The 14501-nt window shown below is 33.6% G+C and overlaps 1 protein-coding gene across 1 annotated transcript; it reads right to left on the bottom strand.

Moving 5' to 3' along the window:
* Window positions 1–1266: 1266 nt before the first annotated feature.
* LOC144971893 (uncharacterized) lies at window positions 1267–14424 on the bottom strand. Its single transcript, XM_078912965.1, has 7 exons — window positions 14392–14424; window positions 13815–13919; window positions 12311–12388; window positions 10422–10572; window positions 8538–8630; window positions 7618–7712; window positions 1267–6631 (listed from the first exon to the last, which is right to left on the bottom strand). The coding sequence occupies exons 1-7, from the start codon at window positions 14422–14424 to the stop codon at window positions 6551–6553; spliced, it is 636 nt and encodes a 211-aa protein (XP_078769091.1). The 3' UTR covers window positions 1267–6550.
* Window positions 14425–14501: the final 77 nt, after the last annotated feature.

Raw genomic sequence — 14501 nt, 5'->3', positions numbered from 1 at the left:
AAATGAATCATCTTAGGATTACCAACTATTATGCTCTGATGAGCATGCATTTCTTTATCATTTTTAAAGAGCACAAGTCAAAGAAAAGTGATCCCGTTCAACCACAAATTATGTAGACTCGGTTGAGCGAGCTGACAACAATAAGTTGTCATTAAAATGATAAAATTATAGCCAAGAGGCATTTAACTTTTCATATCAGATGATTCCTCTACGGTCAGTGGGACAAATTTGACGATAAAAAAAAAAACCAGGTCATTCGTGCCACTATCCGGAAATTTCAAACCTGGGAATTCAACGATGATCCTGGCTACCGTGGATGGTAAAAAAATGACCTATCCATAAGACTTTTTTCAAAGTCTCAGGTTCAAGATGATTGGGATATTAGGAAGTCGAAATTCCAAGGCCAAAATTAAAATGGTGTTTTGTCACTGTAATGACAAATAATTTAAAAAAAAAAAAAAGGTTTTAAGGCGCTTGCAACACATTAAGGTCATATCAGCGCCAGTAAAAAGGAAGAAAATAGTATAGAAAATAGTAAAAAGTTCTAGATTTACAATTAAATCACCCAAGAAAAGGCACAACAAAGGGGAACCCGTTCAAATAGGAAACGGGTGTAGATTCCAAGAGTACACAATGAAAGTACTTAGTTTGGGATCACCCAAAAGTCTCATACAGACACAAGCACAGGTCCCTAATAGGGACACATTAAAATGTCTACAAATAAAAAATAATGTGCAAACAAAACAGTACAGTGCATAACAGAGAGGTGACCCATAAGACAAAAAAACATCATCTCCCAAAATTCCAACTATACATTCGATCGCCTCCCTCCAAGCTAGGGTATCCGGCCAGGGCCTGGACAAACCAAGTAATCTCATTTCAAGACAAAGACAGAAAGTATGCTGGAAAACAGACATAGGGGGACAGAAGACACGGCAAGTGCGTCCATGCCCACAATGGGAGGTAAGGAATTCCACCCAGCCAAATACTTTCGACTGATAGAGTGCCTGACAAAGCAAATGAAATTAATGAATTTAAAAAAAAAATTAATTAAAAAAAAAAAAAAATTAACAAAAAATTCTAATCCCGAAAAGCAGCACTCTTCAAACGATTTTAGCATTATTTTCTCTCGTGATTTAAAAAATCTTCCGTATCGAGAAAAATTCATCCTCATAATATTTTCAGATTTTTATCAATCACCCCCCCCCCCCCCCCCCTTTTTTTTTTTTTTCCCTTTCCCCACAAATCAAAACAAAGGATGCCTCAGTCAGTAGTCATCGTTTATTTCAAAAGAATGAAATACATCGTTGATGTAATATTATTGTAACACACACATACACTGTGTGATGTGTCCAATCGAGATAAAAATCAAAGGACACTGTTTGTGTCGCACAGTCAACAGGAGGAATTAATAGTACGCTCAATGCATTGTAACAGATTATATTACATGATAAATAGTTTTTATGTTATACGGTATATTGTTTGTGATAAAATCTCTCTCTCTCTCTCTCTCTCTCTCTCTCTCTCTCTCTCTCTCTCTCTCTCTCTCTCTCTCTCTCTCTCTCTCTCTCTCTCTCTCTGATCTTTTATTGCTCATTTCCACCATCAGTAATTGATACATTACATTCTCTTCCATTTCATATTTACAGAACATTCTCAGTGCATGACTTTACAGAAGACGTGGCTTTACTTTGTTTACATATAAAATACTCTGACAATTAAATAATCCTCCAAGTTTTCATACGTGCTGGTCATAAAGTGTAATTTAAAAAATCATATATTTCTATTTCATTTTTCGAACAATATCATTAAAGATTTGCTTTATATCGAGCAGTAGTTGAATGACAATTTGGCCGCCATGTTGCGACATGAATTTATTTTTCGCAATTCGGTACTCCCCACCCATGGTACTCCCTGGATTGTAGCACGTTGAATTGGAGTCAACAGTCTGATGTCACGTCGCCCAGCAACGGCGGCCATCGTGGTTCTAAACAAAGAAAGTCGGTACTTTTTATTCTTCATGCTAGCTAGAACATTTCATGTCTTGTGATTAGAATGTATACGTGTAAACGTCAAAACATGATCAGATTTATAATGTGTTTTGTTTCCCCTCTGGATACGCTTTTATGCTCGTCGGAGAAATATTTCATAAGAGCGTCCGCCATTGTTCCGATAGTTTAGAGCAGTTACTAAGTTACCATGCGTCATTACGAGGGAAGTGACGTTAGACTGTTGAAGAGTATTTCAGCACGCACTGAAATATGGCACGCTGGTGCTGGGTGACTCAATTTTGTTTGGATTTTGTTTTCTATTTTAAGACGCTATAACTAGATACACGCTAGGTAGGCATTACAGAACGCTTTGACACGTCGTCGTGACAATTTTTAAAAAATGGTTCTATTAAAAAAAAAAATTATAATAAAAATAACAACACAAAACAAACAAACAAAAAAAAAAAAACAACAACAACAACAACAAAAAAAACCCCGACCTTTGGCAATTGTACCATTCTAGGACTTCATAATATAGATGTCACTGGTACCATTAGATACACCGTCGCCTAGTCATTCCATGAATCAATCAAACAAGATGTCTGATCTCAACAGAATTACGCATGCTGTCCAAATGAGAAAATTGAGGGTTAATAATATTGCCCAAGCGGGGTTCGAACCCGGGACCTTCCGGGTCACAATGCAATACCTTAATCACTCAGCCACTCCGCCTCCCTATCAATACAAGGTCATAAAATTATTTAAAAAATCAGGCGACTCAGTTACGGTTGCGAGTCATCATAAGATAAGAGACCGGCGGCTTGTAATGCGAGGCGTTGCTGATAAGGGACGTAAGGCAGTAAATAATAGTTGAAGAACAGGGTATGTATTGGTTACCTCCCATGAGCCCAGGGATTTCGGCACGCGCGGATTCTTATCTTGCATACTTTTTGACTTCTCCGGACCGAAAACATGAAATAATCCAATGAGTATTGTATACCTAATGAGAATATTATATAATAATACCACTCTCATGTTTTGGATGGTAGTACCATCGTTTTATCTCAATGACTGTTAAGCCTAAATGTTGACATAATTTCATGTACATAAAAAAAATTAAAAATAATAAAAAAAAGAATATGCGTCATTCAAAAACTCGCTTTTTTCCGGTAATTAAAAGTTCAGTCTTATTCAAGAAATATCATATCTCCTCAACACATAAATTGATTATTTTGAATCAAACTCAAAATCAATAATTTCAAACTATACATTTTTTTTTTCAATAACAGCGTTTTTCCTAAACAGTAAAAAGTTCTTATTATAATATATAATATTTCTCTCTTCAAACATTGTGATGTACAAAACGAATCTGAATGAGAAAAATGTTCATTCCTTGTATTGTAACAAAGGGATGAGAGGGGAGGGTAGAAATCTTGCTTAATATTCTTAATTATTCTAACAGCAATCGTTTGGTCGCTATCTATATACTTTACCAATCTGACTGAAAAGTTAACTCTCTCCTTACCGGCATTTTCAGGATATCCCCCTAAACTTCACACCCAACTAACATAAAAACAGATTTTATTATCACTTAAACATAGTAGCAGTAAAGTTCTTGCGATAAATAATATCTTAAGCAAAACATGCTCTACAACACACTGTTTATTTTCTTTAAATTTTATGATGTACAAGAGAAATTTGAATAAGAAAAAATGTTGGTTGTATCGTAACGAATGTGACGATTTTCCTATAGTTGGTAAGGAGAGGGTTAAACCCTTAAAAAAAAATTTAAAAAAATAAAATAAAATATATATATATAAATATATATATATACATGTAAGACGTTGCGTAGGTATATAAACAATGCTTGGACGAATTGTCAACAAAACTAAACTGTTCAGATCAATACACTGCACAGTGTAAATTGAGAAACATAAAATTAAGATTCATTAAATTGTTTTATCACTTTAAGGGATGGAACTTGAAAAAAATGTAATCCAATTTGAATGGAATCTGGTTCAATAATCAAAAGCATTGGGAACTGAAGTATATCACCTTATTAATTAATTGTCATTAAATGCTTTTGGAGAATTTCATGTCTACCAAGTAATTTGATTAGCGTTTTGAAATTATTTTAGGAATGTGTTTATTCCACGCTTGTCTTGTGCAAGGCATGGAATATATTTGGTTTAACAACAACAACAGCAACAATAACAACAACAACAATAATAATAATAATAATAATAATAATAATAATAATAACAATAATAATAATAATAATAATAATAATAATAATAATAATAATAATAATAATAATAATAATAATAATAATAATAATAATAATAATAATAATAATAACGGCCAATCATGAATTCCTATGTTTGGGGTTAAATATAGAATGAGTCAAATTCTTTTCCCTCGAAAAATCCTTCATATGATCATCCACACTCAAATCATGAAAGGTTTTATGGTCTATTATTATTAATAATTCAATGAGATGAAATATGGTAAACAACATATTATGTAAAACAATAAATGCATAGGTTTTAAGTACATAAATATATTATCATACACGATTAAATAGCTGTATCACAATTCCCGTTGTATCAAATGAATATTAGATATATATCAAAATTTTCTTTAAAGTATGAATATGTGACCCAGCTGATTGATTTGGTATTAACAGGACGAGAAAGATGTGATGAAATTTGTACTTGAAATATATTGACTAAAAATCAAGATAAATATTATGTTCTCTTTGAAACCAATTTAAGAATATTGTGGGCGCTTTGGTGAACATGTATATGTTTTGACGACTGCAGTGAAGAGAGGTGAGGAGAGGAGAAAGAAGAAGTTTGAGGAGAGGAGAGCAAGGAGGAAAGAGAGGCAGAAGATCCAAACACCAAACACAAAGTCAAACTAAGTGTGCAACAACTGCGGTAGACACTGCCATGCAAGGATTGGTCTGCTGAGTCACACCCGTCGCTGCTCTCAACAAGACTGATGAGACCAAAGCCATACAGGGCGCAAACCATCATCTCTTGAGACGGAAGGAAGGATGCCTACTACTATATGTTTTGCATCAAGCTTGTCTTCTTCGTCGATTGACATTTATATTAGTTTATCTTTATTTATTCATCTAATTTTCCATTTGCCTGTTTACCCATGTGACCAATCGTCTCAAAATGGTATTGTGTCAGTATAGATCTATGCTTAACTCTCTCCATACGGATCATTTTCAGTATTTTCCCATAAATTGCAGGTTACTCAGCAGAAAATGGATTTTTTAAAACTCAAACGATCTCTTTACAATAAAACTTTATGCTTTTATTAATTAAACAAAGATCATTTGACGTTCAAAATAAATCTGAATAAGAAAAAATGTATATTGTATCGTAACAAATGTGACGATTTTGCTGTAGGTGGTAAGGAGAGGGTTAAAATTGAAAATTATTCATGCTATGCATTTAGGTAAAACACTCATAACATCCGATATAACTTACCAAAACACAAAACAATGGACAACCTTGAACATTTATTGTATGATTGATAGAATTTTGTGAGTATTTATCACCAAAAATGGCTGTCTCAAAACAATTTTTAAAGAGCTGAGTGACATCAACTTCGTTTCTTCTATAGACCCGATGCTTAAAATTGAAATTATAGACGGGTCTAGTTTTTAAAAAAATATGAGATTTAAGTTCAATTTTTATGTTTCATTGGGGAGCATGAACATAATTTCTTAAATAGACAAAAACTAAAATTCCCTTTTCTGGTCATTCTAACTTTAGACACTATTTTTAGCATCAGGTTATCCCCGACGTAATACCAGTTTAGGACGATGGGTCACCTATTAGCTAGTTCAACTATCATTATTGGATTTACAACTTGACATTTTTATCTTTCTATTGGTTTTCCTCGAAAATTGGGAACAACAGTGTGATGACAAAAACTGGTTCTAATCTCATTGGAAGTGTAAAACCACTCTTGTGGAGGACTGAATACCTACTTTGTGTAATCGATCTTTTGTTTTCAGAGTGATGGCATATTATTTTCCAGTTTAAATATATGCTGGTCGTCTATAAAGATCCTCAATTCTCGCTCTTTTACGTCCCATATTCCTTAGAATATGGCTATACATTCTATAACTAAAACAGTTATGCACCGTATAATTCAATTATATAACCTATTCATTATCAGTCCTCCGAAGGACTGGCTACATTTTCAATGATTTTGGAACCGGAAATGTAAAAGGTGTGGTTTCACGACTGAAGGTACCTACTGAGCTGTGCATATATTCAAGCTGACCTTTTAAAGACGAATATATTTTCCTGGCTAAGAGTAAGGAAAGATGTTTGAGTCAAGCCCAAAAGGGGCCCCAAAACATTCAGATAAAGAATACCATCACAGGAAGGCTTTCATTCTTTATTAACATTCTTTTTTTTTAATTAAAAAAAATTGTTTCATTAAAAAAATAGAATATTAGCACATCAACGAGATAAATTAAATGTGTTAGTCATTCCGATATTACTTTGGTTATCTCCCTTTGGCAAGTTTCTTCACAGCCTTTGGTTCAAAGGGTCAAGGTCATCAAGGTTGAAATCATCCGTTCCAAAAGAAAGACCTCTGCTGAATCCGTCCTGGAGGAAGAAAGCACGGAAATAATAGATTTAAATACATTTTCATTATGCATGCACTATTCTTTATTTAAATTTGGAAACGGTTGCCTAACTTGCTGTTTGTATGTATCATGAAAATATCAAACTTTTATTTTACAAGGGATTTACAGATTATGTAAATGTTGCTGCTCGAAGCTGAAGAAATAAATAACAATGTGAAATTGAATGTAAATTTCAATTTAATAACGAAAACAGATAGAATGGACGTTTCGGGTTTCCGTAGTTTCTGTAGTGTTTCATTCATCCTGTTTGTTGATAAAGGGGAAACCCGAAACGTCCATTCTATCTGTTTTCGTTATTAAATTGAAGCTTACATTCAATTTCACATTGTTATTAATTTCAAGGGATTTACAACAAAACATAACATAATATATCATAGTAAGAATTGCTGAGGTCAAATACCATGAAAAAAAAAAAAAAAAAGAAGGGTTCAGGTCAAAAATTTCCCGATATGATCATAACTAATATGATTATTTACATAATGAACAATCAAAAATATATCAATTTAAACTTATTCATCAAATTCATATTTTAAGTTATGAAGCTCCCTGTTGATTGCATTTTTGAAGTGATTTATACTTTGGGAGTCTTTGGTTATAAATTTCAAACTTCCAAAATTAACTGCTGTTACAATATTTTTTTAAACTGGCAAATAACTGACGGGGAATGTGTTTTTTAAAAATTGTATTTGTGTTAAATTTTCCATGGGAGAACTTTAAAAGTGTATTATGGTCGATTTGATCAAAACAGACATCATTCCCCATAGAAATAAATCTTCAAAAGATAACACCATCTCCGCAAGGGGTCCCAAGCAAATACTTTCACGGCAATGTTAAACTGCCAAAAGAAAGGGAACAAAGACAAAGGAAGAAAAGAAGAAAAAAATTAAAGAGAGTTGGCAAAAAAAAGCAAGAACACATTTTAAAAGCTACGTATCCAAGTTTTACCCTTATGTCCATAAGTTCCTGTTCTGATTGAGGTGCTGGATTGAAAGCTTGCATCCCAAAGGCATCCGTGCTGTGATTGGCTATGGCAGTGCTATCTATAAATAGATATACAGGTATAACATTGTGTTTGATAATACAGAAATACTGGCCAATCCAGAAATGGAGTGTTGCAAAGGCAACATTTAAACTTGTAAACTGATTCCTACAATGCACTTATCCATTGTTTAGTTATTGTATTCGATAATGGCGAATTCCATATCGGAATGCATATTTGGTGATGGTATGAATACATTCTCATGATTTCATAAAACATATTGTTGCCAATATTTTGGTATCTTAGAATAACATGAAATTGGTGTAAACAAATCCTTGCTCTATAATCAACAATTTCTTTTAAACTGAATTGTGCTCATTTAAGATACAACTACAAATATAATTTGCAGCAAGTAGGAAAATATTTCTTTTGAGAAGTGGCATTGATTTATGTCATAAGGCAAAATCAATCAATTATCAAACCTTTAAATAAATTGATGAAAATCAGTTTCTTTTTAAAGAGTCACTCACACATTTTGAGTCTTTCATAATCAAAAAGAAAAGAATATAACAATCCCAAAATAAGCATTTAAAAACTTTAACTTAAAAAAATAACAGGATTTGCTATTTTATCCCTGTAGGATTATAGAATATTCATTTCAATAACAAACTGTTCAAGAAGAGTACTTACAAATCTGTATATGATATTACCTAACTATGCTGATTGAAGTTAAAGAAACTAACATCATTCTTTTCAATGAGAGTGCTGATTTTAACTCAAATTGTGAAATTTCAGCTTAAAACTCAAATTTAAGATTGATGTTCACCCCACACTTAATACTGTATTGAGACGAGAGGCCACGTATTATTGTACGTTTATCACTCACTATTGTTGTTGTTGTTGTTGTTGATGGCATTCAGTCGATAATTGAAATAGGAAGAACTTCTGGATGGCCGTGAATTGGGTGGAGGTGGGCTCACTGAAAATGACAAAGTTCATTGACATGTCGGATGAAGATTAAATGCAATACGCTCAGTTTAGGATATTGTTTATTTGTTTTTAAGGGTTTTACGGCGCTTGCAACACATTAAGGTCATATCAGCGCCAGTAAAAAGGAAGAAAATGGGATAGTAAAAAGTTCTAGAATTACAATTAAAGCACCCAAAAAAAGGTAAGACAAAGGGGAATTGGTTCAAATAGGAAACAGATGTAGATTCCAAGAGCACACCGTCAAAGTACTTGGTTTGAGATCACTTTTAAGTCTCATCCAGACACAAGCACAGGTCCCAACTAAGAGGAATACACTCAAATGTTTGCCAATCATATAATATAATATGTAAACTAAACATAATACAATGCATAATAGAGAGAGGTGATTTACAAGGAAAAAAATATCATCTCCCAAAACTATAACTATACATTCGACTACTGTTTCCCTCCCAGCCAAAGAACTCCGGCAAGGATCAGGACAAAACTAAATAATCTCATTCCAAGACAATAACAGGAAACAATTGGAAAACGGGTATGGGGGGATAGAAGACACAGCATGTACCTCCCTGCCCACTATGGGAGGTCAGGATCCCCACCCAGGCAGATTAGGATAAATAAATTTATTCTATATCTTATTTTAGAAAATTTGTTGTCAATAAATCCGAGAAATGTATTCAGTCTTGTCCGTTTTGATATTTGTGACAGAAACAAAAAGACTACAATGCCTGATTAATTCACTCAATCCTGGAGATTTTTGCTCCTTTTCAAAATTGAAAAAAATGTATAAAAAATGAACATGTGTATAGATAGTTCTATTCAACTATCATTAACATGCAAAAAAAATAATAAAAAGGTTAGCTATGATCCTATGCCTATAATTTGTCTCATAAAAATGTAATAAATAAGCATGGGGTAAAAGTAACCCGGGTAAACTACAGATATAAGTGGTGTTAGGGTTGAGTGAGTTAATCAAATTCAATAAACTTCCAGGAGGATGTGAAACAGTTCTTAGGGCGGAGGAAGACTTCCAAAGCTGGGTTGACGAAATGAATTTGGAGGTGTAGCCTTACGCTGCTACTGCTACTATCAAAAGCAATATTGTGTCATGCTTTACTTAACTGCAGATCGCATCTTAATGATATGAAGGGCCAATCAAGTATTTCACATTCAATACAACATAAGGGATATAATCTTTGAAAAAAAGAGCATTTTAACATATTTATATCTAAAAGGCTATGTGGTCTAGTGGTATGACACTCGCTTTCGGCTCGGAAGGCCCTGGGTTCGAGCCTCACGCTTGGCGCATAGTTGAGTCCTTGGAAAAAGGTCTTTACTCACATTCTCTCAGGTGTAAAATGAGTACATGGCCGTTAACAGTGTTGTCTTTGTCCGAAAAATTGTAATACGCCTAATAGGCGTCATGTCCCGTCCTACGTGTTAAATGTTGCTGTTGACCAGGGACCCCTTGTAAAGCGCTTTGAGCACATTTAGTGGATATTGCGCTATATAAAGCTCAATATTTTTTTTTAAAAGGTGTCTGCATACCTAGAAAGAAAAAATGAGTGACAAATAACAGTCAAACTATTTTAACCACCAGATTAAAAAGTTGAAGTTTGGAACTTAAAAATCAAACAATTGATAATATTAACAATGTTCTGGAAAAACGATAAATTTGGATTTTCAGAAGAAAAATAATGGAAAAGAAAGAAGAAAAAAATCTAAACCCGATGAGTAGGATTGACAAATCTATGATGTAGTTTTTTTTCCTTATTTTACTTACGTATGGGAGTGCCGACCTGGCCTGGTGTGGTGCTGGTCGGGGAAGACGGAAGACATGGCCCATGGTTGCCATTCGTTTGGGGACTGGCATTTTCCTCCGTCAGGATTAGATTTTCCAAACGACGGCCAACGACAGATGTCCGGTTATTGGGCTGTGGGGGTCAAATTTGATGAACATTGATTTAAAATATTGTATTTTTTATTGTGACAGTGTTGTTGTAAGTTTAGACTGAGGAAATTATAGATAGATTTTTAAGTGTTATAAATTTAGAAAAAGTGTCATTCTTCCAGTGTTGCTCCAAGTTGGTAAAAAGAAAACGGTAGGGGCTGCCTGAAGCCGGTGATCGTAAAATACAAACGAAAGAGTGAAAATGGAAAGGCTTCGTATGGGAACAAAACAGACAATTGACGTTTCGGGTACAAACCCTTTGTCAGCACAACAATACACAAATAAACGTGGAAAACAAATTAAAACTTAATGAAAAATAACTTGTATTGTCTGTACTCAATGGTGGTTGCAACCACCATTGAGTACAGACGATACAAGTTATTTTTCATTATATTTTATTTGTTTTCCACGTTTATTTGTGTATTGTTGTGCTGACAAAGGGCTTGTACCCGAAACGTCCACAACCACCATTGAGTACAGACGATACAAGTTATTTTTCATTATATTTTATTTGTTTTTCACGTTTATTTGTGTATTGTTGTGCTGACGAAGGGTTTGTACCCGAAACGTCCATTGTCTGTTTTGTTCCCAGACGAAGCCTTTCCATTTTCACTCTTTTGTTCGCAAGTTGGTAAATAACACTTTGTAGAATTAGAGAGACTTTCCAACTTGACCCCAGGATAGTTTGTGCAAAATTTCTAGGTAAGAAAAATCACCAGGGCTTTTATTTAATTCTGAATAATTTTGGGTTTTGCAATTTATGAATCTATATTGATTCTGCTGAATAAAACATAGAACCTTAACTCACTCAATCCTAGAGACTTTTGCTACTTTTCAAAAATGGAAATTTTAAAAATTAAAAATGAGTATGTAAATAGATAGTTTTATTCAACTATCATTAACATGTAGCTTTAATACTACGCTGATAATTTGTCTCAGAAAAGTGTAATAAATAGGCATGGGGTAAAAGTAACCCGTGTAAACTATGGTGTAGTCGGTGTTAGGGTTGAGTGAGTTAAACAGATTTGATAAATTCAATATTCCGTATCAGTGTCGCTAAGATACAATACCATTCTGAGATGATGGGTCACATAACAAAATAGTTCCAAATAAAATCAAATATACCACGAAATACCAAGACATGCATAATGAAATGTCCCTACGAAGCAACAGTCCAAAATAAATACAGTGAAATCCTGATAAAGCCAACACCACCGGACCAGAAAGATAGGTTGACCTAGAGCAAAGTTGACTCTAACCATATTAAAGAAATTAAGGAGCAGGCACCAGTGTGAGATAAAGATCTGAACAAGTATGTGTGTATGAAAGGTGCCAGACAAACCAAGAAAGAAAAATAGAAGAAAAAAACCATCCCAAAAAATCAGTCGCCTCGACTGATTTTTTGGGATGTTTTTTTTCTTCTATTTTTCTTTCTTGCTTGTCTGGTACCTTTCATACACACACACTTGTTCAGATCTTTGACTTTAACCATTATATCTAGTACACTGAGATAAAGAACAGAAAATTAGGGACCAACAAGTAATGTTGACTTTAAGCAGACGTTGACTGTAACAGTATTGGCTTTATTCAGATTCCACGGTCAGGACTTCATGCAAAGCTCAAAGGAGAAGAAAATGAAAATCATAAAAGTCAAAGTTTTATTTCTTTAGTATCTAAGTTTTTTGGTTTTGATGTTAGGATGTGTTTCACAACAACATTACCTCGTATGATACAGGACTGTCTTCTTCATCGGTAGAACTCTCTCGTAAGTTTAGTTTTACAGTTGCTATATCGTTTATCTGATGAGATGCCCATGCAAAATAAGTGGAAAAAAGCGAAGAAGATAAATAAAAGAAAGTTACATGCATGCATTGAAGAGGAATTTAATGAAAATAAGCTTGTTCTCAGAGTGTTTAAGAATGTACCATTCGTAAAATACAAACAACAACAACAAAAAACCACCAAAAAAAATAAAAGAAAAAAGAAAAAAGAAATGATGAAAAAGGTGAAAGAGAAAATGACAGATAGATAGATATAAAGATAGTTATATATATATATATATATATATATAATATATATATATATATATATATATATATATATATATATATATATATATATATATAGGCAGACAAATAGAAATATAGATATATATATATATTATATATATATATATATATATATATATATATATATATATATATATATATATATATATATATATATATATATATATATATATATATATAGGTATTTAGACAGATAAATAGGTAGCAGGTAAGTGGGCAAATATGGTTCGGTAGTTAGACTGACAGATTGATGAACAGACATACAGACAGATAAGCACGTAGATAGATAAATAGTGGGAGGGAGAGAGAGAGAGAGAGAGAGAGAGAGAAGGGGGGGGGAGATAGATAGATATAGATAGAGAGAGAGGGGGGGGGAGAGAGAGAGAGAGATAGATAGAGATAGATAGAGAGAGAGAAAGAGAGAGATATAGATAGAGAGAGAAAGAGAGAAAGAGAGAGAGAGAGAGAGAGAGAGAGAGAGAGAGAGAGAGAGGAGAGAGAGAGAGAGGAGAGAGAGAGAGAGAGAGAGAGAGAGAGAGAGATCGGTGACAACGGTATATATATTTAGGCAATTGTGAAAATGACAAGAAAATTTAAATATTTATTGATTGATCGTCTGCAAGTGCGTGGCTTTTTAATGAACAAATACAAATGTTAATTAGATGATTTAATTAGATAATCTGTGAAGGACAGTTTGCTGTGCACGATCCAGGTATGTAAGCAAAAACAAACAACTGCATATAGACACTATGGTATGATTTAATCACCCCCCCCCCCCCCTAGCCCTTCCACCAAAACAAAATAATTAAAATAACAAAGGAAAGAAAGATAGAAAACAATGGAGAATGTTATTGGATTTAACTTCACAACTCATAATTCGGGTCAGTATTTGTCATGATATTATTATACGAATTTTAAAATCATGGTTCCGACCAAAAAAAAAACAACAAAAAAACAAAACAAAAAAAAAAAACAAAAACAAAAACAACCCCCCCCCCCCCCCAAAAAAAAAAAATAACACACACGCAAAAAAAACCCAACAAACAATAATGTTTTTTTCTTTTTTCAATATTAAAAAGAATAATATAATATTCATTTTATAGAACTTGGTATTTCTCTATTTATGACTGATTTTCATTTCGTTGTTTTGTCGTACCTGGTTATTACTTTTATATTGCTCCACGTCAGACCTATCTTTCAGCTTCTCTAATTCTGCCAATCTTTTCTTCAATACATCATTTTCAAACTGTAGTGTGTTTACCTGTCAGGAACAAATAAAATTAAACTTAACTTTAAGTCACAACAATAAATATATAATACCTGCCACTTTTCCAATGAGAAATACACAAAGCATGTTCATAATCAACATCATCATCATTGCCTTTTTCACCCTGGGTCAGGGTATAGGCCACAGACAAACACTTCCATCCTTCTCTATCCTGAGCTAACTTTTTTTTAAATCTCGTTCCATGTCTTATCACTTCTCTGTATATCAGCTTCTTTAATTCTTCTCCATGTTCCTCGTGGCCTTCCCCTAGATCTTCTGCCCTGAGGGTTCCAGTCCAACACTTTCTTTGTTATAGTGGAGTCATTCTTTTTTAAGGGTGTGTCCAATCCACCTCCATCGTCTTCTTCCTATTTCCTCTCCCACTGGTTTCTGCTTTGTTCTTTTCCATACTTCTTCATTTTTAATTCTATCTACCCATTTTATTCTGAGTAGCTTACGCATGCACCTGTTTACAAAAATCTGCACCCTCCTTAAACATGCCTGTGACGCATTCCAAGTTTCACACCCATACAGTAGGACAGACTTCACGTTTGAGTTGAAAAGGCTTAGCTTTAG

The sequence above is a fragment of the Berghia stephanieae genome, chromosome 4 (genome assembly GCF_034508935.2).
Source record: "Berghia stephanieae isolate SIO BIC M18660-M18661 chromosome 4, UCSD_Bste_1.3, whole genome shotgun sequence".
NCBI classification, from domain to species: Eukaryota; Metazoa; Mollusca; class Gastropoda; order Nudibranchia; family Aeolidiidae; genus Berghia; species Berghia stephanieae.
This window is presented reverse-complemented; position numbering and strand designations above follow the sequence as displayed.

Excerpts from the sequence above, each read along its gene's own strand:
- LOC144971893 (XM_078912965.1), bottom strand. The coding sequence starts at position 14,424 with ATGTTTAAGGAGGGTGCAGATTTTTGTAAACAG. Across the intron at positions 10,573-12,310 it reads ACAGTCCTGTATCATACGAG|CCCAATAACCGGACATCTGT; the intron begins GTAATGTTGTTG and ends TGACCCCCACAG. Across the intron at positions 8,631-10,421 it reads CCAGGTCGGCACTCCCATAC|TGAGCCCACCTCCACCCAAT; the intron begins GTAAGTAAAATA and ends TGTCATTTTCAG.